Source organism: Musa acuminata, chromosome BXJ1-3 (genome assembly GCF_036884655.1).
Source record: "Musa acuminata AAA Group cultivar baxijiao chromosome BXJ1-3, Cavendish_Baxijiao_AAA, whole genome shotgun sequence".
Taxonomy (NCBI): Eukaryota; Viridiplantae; Streptophyta; class Magnoliopsida; order Zingiberales; family Musaceae; genus Musa; species Musa acuminata.
In genome coordinates this window covers 45304842-45313267 of record NC_088329.1, presented here as the reverse complement: position 1 = coordinate 45313267, position 8426 = coordinate 45304842, and the positions used below count along the sequence as shown (strand labels likewise).

Genomic DNA, 8426 nt, shown 5'->3' with positions numbered 1-8426 from the left:
AGGTAACACTAAACTTCCCTATAAATACCCTTGCATTCTAAGCGCATGAGGAAAAGGGAGAGAGAAAAGGGAAAAGAGACACATGAAAACACCGCACCAATCCACATCATTGACTTGATCGTCGGAGGGGTCGGGCCGAGCACCCCGACCCGACCTTTGTGCAAGTGCGAAGCCGAAGGTCCCCACTGGACGCGCAGGCGAGGAGTTCCTGCCCGGAGGAAACGGCGACCCCGTCCCAATCGGATCACCGCAGCCGGTAGCCTTAGCAGTCTCGAGGAACGTCCCAGGGAGATCCCCGTCATCCGGACTCGAACCGAGTCGCGTCAACCTCGAGGTCACGACTTAAAGTTGTTTACACCGACACCTTCGGACCGAATCAAGTCGTACCAACCAAACTGCAGCCTTGCATGCATGGATCATTGTCATGCTTCGCTATCTCTGCTGCTCCCCCCACTCCTTACTCACCGTGAGATATAATTCTTATATCCCTCTCCTCCTCTCCCTGTCCGACGCAGCCTGTCCTCGATGGTATCTTGGTTGGCATCTCCTTCACTTGAGAAGGGAAGGTGATGGTATATACGATAACCTTCCTTCTCTTCCCTTCCGATCCCAGACACTATAAGCAGGAGCCTGCCATGGAGATCTGCAGCTCGTGCGACGCGGCGGCCGTGGTGGCGGCGGCCTCCTCCCCCACCGCCAAGCTGGTCCTGCAGGACGGCAAGCTGCAGCAGTTCTTGCGGCCCGTGAAGGCATCGCATGTGCTCCGGAAGGACCCGGCCTGCTTCGTCTGCAACGCCGACGTCATGGAGTTCGACGACTTCGTCTCCCCTGTCCATGCCGACGACGATCGACAGCCCGGGCAGCTCTACTTCCTCCTCCCCGTCTCCATGCTGCGGCGGCCGCTCCACGCGGAGGAGATGGTCGCGCCAGTCACGAAAGCCAGAGCGGCTCTCATGGTCTCCGGCGGTTTCCACTTCCCCGATGCTTCAGCCGCCAAATCCGGTAGTAGGCTGGTGGTGGAGCCAGGGCAGCGGAGGAGAAGGCCGAGCTCCATGAGAAGAGGTGGCGAGGGACGAGATTTCAAGCTCGGGCTTAGCGGCATTCCGGAGTAGAAGTGGCAACAAGATGACAAAGATTACTCCTTGACTCGATCTTTCACGCAGCTTCGATGCTCTGTTCGATCCGTAAATTTTGAGAGGAGCTACATTTGCTTTCCGAGTTCTCGTCATCCACCGAACGCATCAACTGAATCCAAATGGATGCAGCACAAAGACTTGGAATTGGAAGACACGGACGTAACGAGGTCTTCTGGTAGGCGATCAGTTTGACCAAGGATTGAAAGCCTCGTATGATTCTATAATCTAAATCAAGAGAACATAAATTGATGCGATCAGAACAATTTGCATTGGATTATGTACATCAATCAGTCACAAAGCCTATTTCTTCCTCAAGACTGTACATGCTGAATGGCATCAGTTCAGCTGAGCATTTCAAAGTTCTCTTGGCAACAAGTACCTGAAAGAGAAGTTGTGAGGCACCCACTCGATGATCTTGCGGCAGCTGCTTTCATGGCATCCGTTGATCACCAACCTCAACCTCTCGGGAAGATAGCACTTGATCATGTCCAGTAATTCTTGAGTAGATTGATTGGAGTCCTTCGCGAAGAAATCAACGAGTCTTGGCAGAAGAATCTTGTATCCCTTTCGAACGGTCACAGTTGCATGGATGTACTCCATCTTTGCAGATTCCAGCTGATGGAACAATCTCTTTGGATTGTACACTCTAACCTGAAGAATGAGCAAGCAAACCCAATCATTATGGTGTCGATTCTTGTCACCTGAAGATGGTTTTCCCTTATCCTGATCACTAAGAACTTGTTTTACAAAGTAGAATGCGTTTTAAGTTTACCGCGGGATCTGAATGGCCTCCTGAACAAAGTGCAAAGCGTATCAGAGGTTCAGGATTCTTGATGGCATAGGTTTTCCACTCATCACCATCTTTGATCTTTACTTGTGAGAAGAGTAATAAGCGTAGCCACTACAAGTGAATTAGATATCAAGCTCCAGTTGAGGTATTAATCAGCAAATTAACTGAAGCAGCTGATCCAAACATGAAAGAAATCTAACCGGTATCAGAGAACAGGGACAAGTAGTAGATTATCAAGCAAGAAGATGTTTCCTTTTGATAAGAATGCTTTTCTTTCGAAAACAAAAGAAAGAAATGGATGTATTCTTCATGCTAGTCGACGAGCAAAAACATATTTAATTTGCTTCTTCTCTTCAAAATTTTGGCCATATTTAATGCTTGAGGAGGTGACCAATTAACAATGCAGCAAAAGGGAACAACGAATATAAAATGATTGTAGCAAGATCAAGAAAAAATGCTATAAAGATATGGCACTGAAAAAATTTGCATGAAAATTTTTTCATGCAGAACAACTGCTTAGACGTCAGAAAAAAGTCTAAAGGAGCTGAATGGCTTCGGAAGATTATTCAATATGAAGCAGTGCATAAGGCATACCTGCCCAGGAGGATGCATTCGGCATCCAAGTATTGAGCCCTGTATTATGTCTGCATTTATCATGCGACCGCCTATATTGTATGTATTCTGGAAAAAATAACATTGAGATCAGAACTACTACCTAATATCTCAAAGAGGCCACCTTTTGAATTCACCTCTGAAGTAGATTACCTTGATTAGTAAGGATGCCTTTTTTATGTTGCTTCCTGGAATCCCATATTCCAGATGTGCCTGCATACATCACATCAAGAGATAGGGCTTTCATATTTGAAACTGAGAAAGGTAGGAGTATGTCAAGGAAAATAGGCAAGTTCTTAGTGCTGATGGATAAAGAGAGGGAAAAAGAATTACATGCATCATAATTGCATTGTGTATGTTAATCCAGAAAGCAATCTTTTCGTCATTGCTCATCGATCTCGGATCAACCATTTCCAATCGCTGAACAAGCAATCTGAAATAAAAAAACCAATCAAGTCAAGTTTGTTAAAAAAAAATTTCTGATAAATTCCCTGAGAGTTTCTATCTTGTAAATGCTTATAATCAGATTCAGCAATATGATTCCAGAAAAAAAATGCATCTGTTCTTAATGAATCATTAGCACGCATACCACACTTGCATGTACAGGTATTCTATGCAACTAAACAGAGTAGCAAATGCAATTATGCAGCGTTTCTTATAGTCATGCAGTGACTCACTTATAATTCTGCAGCATTTCGTCAAGATCACTAGACCTTCGGCTGTGCTTGCATATTGAAGACACCTCTACCATCACACTGTAAGGTCCACTGAAATCCTTTAATCTTTCAGTGCAGCAAGAATTCTCCAACCATGCATCAAGGACGGCTTCTCTTTTACAATAAGGGCTCTGCAGTTCTTTCATATAACAGGGAGAAAATGTATTCCTTGATGAGAAGGACAAAGTAGGTGAAGATGCGACACAGTGATGCCCAACATGGTCATCTGAAAGTTTACAATAGATGGCACACATGGACTTGATCATGTCTTCAGATAGTTTGTTTGGTGTCTCAGGAATGTGATCAGCAATTGTTGTTCCAAGATGATCTGCCAGCCTTGTTACCCCTGAATTGAAGTCTTGTCCATGCTGTCCACAAACCAAAACGATAATGATTAGAAGGCAGTTGCGATAGGAGAATGAACTTGTTATTGATATTTATTTTTAGGAAGCTGGAGGTTTATCTCAAGAAGTTCAAGACATGTAAAGTTTTCTTTTCTAAGAAGGAAAGAAAGATGGGAGTATGATCATATACTTTAAGTAACGATAAAGGTAGAGTATGGCATGCCCCGAGAGCTCGAGCTAGATTCTTTGCCGAAGGTGACCCTTTAGCTGAACATACTGAGCGTGGCACTAGTGATGAATGGCTGCGGTGAATGCCACGACCATGCTTCTCTTGACAATTAACAGGACAAGCTTCATTGCATAACTTGTTTGCTGATTTTCGTGGAAGAAGAATATGACTCGACTGAAATGCTGATTCGGCTTTTCTGAATGGGATATCATGTGTTGCGGCTTCTGGAAATGGCATTGACTGGGAAATCAGTTGCTGCTTCTTTACATCTTCAACAGCAGCGGGAGATACATTTGATATACGTTGTTCAAAGACTCTTCGGTAGAGTGATAGAAGATATTGTTCCAAATGCACAACCTCTAACTCTAACATCGCAATCTCCCTTATTAGCTCCATGGTTGGCTGCCATTACAAGAAAGTACATCAGTAAATTCAAAGTCCAAGGTTGGTGCAGAAGATATTTTAATGATGTTAAGAATACTTACTCATAACTTTCAAACTTGACTGTTATTATTCGGTTTCAGGAAAAGATATGACATTTTTTTATCATATATGAGTCTTCCATCTTGGTTGGAAGGCCCAAATTATGCTAATCGTTGTAATAATGACATTTCAAATCAAGCAACAACAAGATTATGGATCAAGGGACATCTTTTTTTTGTATGGAACACCATTATTTTTGTGAACTATATGGAAACTAGATAATAAGAAGTAAAAACAAACATTTAATAAGTAAAAAAAAAGACAAAGAACTTACCTTTGGAATATAACCATCAATCGATGTATCAATGGCAGAACTCTTGTGTCGCAATGCTTTTTCTAGAGCTTGTCGCACAACAAACTGATCCTTGAGGCATTTCTCAAGTTGTTGAATCTGCATTAAGGAAGTGAGGAGGTAATTTAAATGTGCAAGAAACCTTTTAAAAAAAAGATTGATAAAACTGACAGCAAAAAGCAACCACTGCGACAAAAGTAATATCCTGGTTAATGCTTGAGGTGCATGACACAGTTTCCAGTTCAGTGTAACCGGGCCTCATGGTTGATTAACTAGATACTGCTTAAACATGTTATTCACAAGAATTCCAGAATGATATAAGCAAACCACAACAGAGTTTAGGATGAATATTTTCCATGAAGTACTCATGAGCATCATGACTTTTGCCCTTTAAGAAGAAATGCAATGCACTAATTACTTTCTCTCCTGTGCAGTATAGTCTTTCTCATGGTCTTGGCAGACATCAGTTGGTAAGAAACACGTAGCAATTGCTGATATCAAGCAAAAAGTTGAAAGTGATGTATGCAAAAACAATGTGTGATCAAGATCACTCCATAGTCGCTATTGAACCTTAACTTTAGGTGATGGTACCTCTTTCTTGAGAGAGCTTTCAACCTCACAGTTAGGTGAAGGCCCTTTCTTGATCTCAGCTTGGCCGACTTCTTCCACATCCTTGCAACCATATCAAATCTAGGATTTAGTGTTTCACATTTTCGCCCCCATCGTCGAAAGAATACAATTAGGAAAACAACAACTTCCAACAAATTGCATTGCAGTAACTACCAACTACTGAGCAATTAGAGTGATCACTTTCTTACCATCCTAACATGATGAAATGATTTGACCGATACATCCAGTTTGTCCGTCCTTATTCTCTTGTCTGAATCACTGCAATTACAGAGGAATGCTGTCAGCAAGAATTCTACATCGCCAACACAGGTTGCAGCTTCACATCCTTCTCAACATTAAATCTAGAAATGAACGATCTTAATTTCGAAAAATATACGATGCACAAATGATTCAGAATCCAAAATTTAAACTTGCCCTTGTTCTTCTCCTGTCATTTAAGCCTATTTACAAACACATGCAATGCTACCAAAGACAGGAAGAGAAGCGCGAGATAGAAATAGCTAGGTTGGAGATCAACTACGTACCTCCTAGAACGCCTGTGCCTTGCAGAGACCTCTCCAACAGAGCCCATTGCTTCCACAGGAATAATCTTCAGCGTTCCACTTCCTGCATTTAAGCGACTTCATTGGACGCAAGAAATCACATCAAAGAAGCCTAAACGAGCGGAGAAGGAGAATGCCTGGCACGAATGAGTCGTCGATCAGTTCAACCAAGCTTCTCACTCCACAAGCCCCTCTGCCCCTCAACACATATCCACTATTATACGTCCTAACAAATCAAAGAAGAAGAGGAAGAACAATCTGCATCCTCACACGGAGACTCATCATCAGACTTGGTGTTGTGGGGGGTGAACCCACGGATGAGTGGCTGTCTTGTTAGGAACAGTCGAGTCAGTGTGTCAGTCGAGGACAGAGCAGATGCTGCGTGCAGGCAAGGTCTGATGCCACAGCCATTAATGGAGTTTGTCTCTTCCAGACTTCTCCTTGGAATAGCTGCATGTTTGCAGTGGGAGCTCATCTCGTCATGTGACTGAATAAAGTAGAATTCATACGCCATCAGTACAAATGAAACTTCCATTTTGTTATCACAGGAGAGTGGGTGTCGAAGCATCACAGGGTGTCCATCCATGAAGCGTGACACAGCGATGCATACGTTGACGTTACAAGACAAAGAGTCTTTGAGAGCGAATAAAGAGAAGCATAAAGGTCTTCACATGCCTCAGTGAAGCTTCTCAGTGTCGGTAGCGTGAAAACGGAAGGGGAACTGCAGCGTACATCTATCTGTAAAGAGAATGTTTTCACAGCCTCTTCAGATCAGAAGGTGAGGCGTAAAGGGATCATAGCCTGCCTCGACGAAGTTTCATGGAGCGACTGCTTGTCACAGAATCCATCGCTTAAAGAAATGTGCGTTGCACTGGCATTTTCACAAACAGTTGCAAAAGAGGAAGAATAAGGTGCATCATCTCTGCAGCAAAAAGACTGTTGCCTTTGGCAGCTCGGAGAAGCTTTTAGATCTTCACAGTTCATAGAATACATGGGATTGTGGGAGCCACTGCAACTGCTACAGTGATGTAATAATTACATGGTTTCCGGTCCGCGAAGACTCATCATAAACTAATATATGGCATGTCTTCGTCAATGAGTTCTCGTCGTCATGGAAATGAGCGACGTTATAATACGATCAGAAGACAGACATGCTCGAGGTTTCATGTGCTTTTGGAGCTGTTTCCACCGAGGGTTTCGATCGTGGAGTGATGGATGGCTTGGAGTCACTTGAAAGGTCAAAGGGGTGGAGCATTCAAGGTCCTGTACAAGTAGCTTCTTTTTCTACTGTCGAAGTAGGTGATGGATCTGTGTCGGAGCGCAGCTTATCTGAACAAGCATCGGAGTTGGGAACAAGTAGATCCATGTGATCGACAGCATAGATTACAGACTGATAGCTTTTGGGAAAATGGCTTTTGTAGCATATAATTTGATAAGAGCAGCACAACAACAATATGTTCTTTCGTTCCTCGAACTAAATCTATTACAAATTGAGTGGATAAGATCAAGCTCTTCATGTATACAATCTTGGTTGGAGCAGGAAAAGGAGTAGATTGCTTCTTCTTCTCCCAACGGTAGTAGTGTTGTACATAATAGTTTGTACTCGGATACTCTTCGTCTTGCAGCTCTCAGTGGTCGGTTGAAGTCGATCTCAGCCACTGATGCCCACAATGGTGGATGGGTTGATGATGAATTGGATCTGCCCTGAAATGGATATGATCACAGTCCAATGCTGTTCTGCAAATATGCCTGTGGAGTAACAAAAACCATGTCAAACTCCTTCATTGTGCACATTACAAATTCAAACAGATACCTGCAACTCCATCGATTGAATGATTCACATAGAAGACACAAGTTTCTCCTCGATATAGCCAATCATTTTGGAACATACATAGGGAATAGGGGGCAAGAGGGAAGATTAAGAAACTACTAGAGCATGGAAGAGATTACCTATGATCACCAGAATCGAAATAGGTAAGAGAGTGGTCATTAAAAGGGTAATAAGGTTGCATTCTCCACATTTATAAGGTTCTATGAACAAACATTTCATCTCTGACAGTTGACTTCAGCTATTTTGAAAAGATAAACTATTTCGTAGACAGAATAGACCAAATGCAAATACCAAGATATCGGTTTGTGTGTGCCTACTGAATGATAATAAAATTGAAGACAGTGAACCAACTACAAGATAGAATCACATTATTATAGCCATTTTGCTTAAAATAAGAACAATTACAGACTAAGATAGCTTCTGTCAAGATCAAATTTCCTTTCTTTCATTATCTATACAATCTTTTTTCTCTTTCAAACCTCATGTAAATATCAAATAGATAAGATGGCTTTTGGAAGTATGACATGTAGACACATGTCCACCTCTTTCAGCATATAATGATGAACAAGTTTATCAGCTTTATGTTGGAGAGTTCATGCTTCAGCAACTAATATGTGTCCCTAATTGATGGCCAAGAATGTGAAAAAGGACTCATGAAAATATCCAACTCAATTAAAAGCCGTGAAATTACTAATAGCCCAATAAAGCAGCCACCTTATGTTCACTCCTAATGTTCTCTGCACATGACTTAAAGAAGGAATCTGCAAATGAGTTCATCCTTTGAACCATAAAAGCGAGCTCCAATGACTTCCATGAGAAGA

General features: G+C 42.4%; 2 protein-coding genes across 2 annotated transcripts; one reads left to right on the top strand and one right to left on the bottom strand.

The window, feature by feature from the left end:
* The first annotated feature begins 462 nt into the window (after positions 1-462).
* On the top strand, positions 463-1250 carry LOC135634738 (uncharacterized). Its single transcript, XM_065145287.1, has one exon. The coding sequence runs from the start codon at positions 570-572 to the stop codon at positions 1110-1112; it is 543 nt and encodes a 180-aa protein (XP_065001359.1). The 5' UTR covers positions 463-569; the 3' UTR covers positions 1113-1250.
* A 135-nt stretch (positions 1251-1385) lies between these two features.
* LOC135634733 (uncharacterized) lies at positions 1386-6050 on the bottom strand. Its single transcript, XM_065145279.1, has 12 exons — positions 5912-6050; positions 5757-5838; positions 5421-5490; positions 5194-5274; positions 4585-4701; positions 3789-4229; positions 3216-3622; positions 2872-2971; positions 2692-2751; positions 2521-2607; positions 1909-2037; positions 1386-1787 (listed from the first exon to the last, which is right to left on the bottom strand). The coding sequence occupies exons 2-12, from the start codon at positions 5801-5803 to the stop codon at positions 1491-1493; spliced, it is 1836 nt and encodes a 611-aa protein (XP_065001351.1). The 5' UTR covers positions 5804-5838; positions 5912-6050; the 3' UTR covers positions 1386-1490.
* Positions 6051-8426: the final 2376 nt, after the last annotated feature.

Coding starts and splice junctions, on each gene's coding strand:
- LOC135634738 (XM_065145287.1), top strand. CDS start 570: ATGGTATATACGATAACCTTCCTTCTCTTCCCTTCCGATCCCAGACAC.
- LOC135634733 (XM_065145279.1), bottom strand. CDS start 5,803: ATGGGCTCTGTTGGAGAGGTCTCTGCAAGGCACAGGCGTTCTAGGAG. Junction 4,702..5,193: donor AAAGCTCTCTCAAGAAAGAG/GTACCATCACCT, acceptor TCCTTAATGCAG/ATTCAACAACTTGAGAAATG. Junction 3,623..3,788: donor TACCTTTATCGTTACTTAAA/GTATATGATCAT, acceptor GTTTGTGGACAG/CATGGACAAGACTTCAATTC.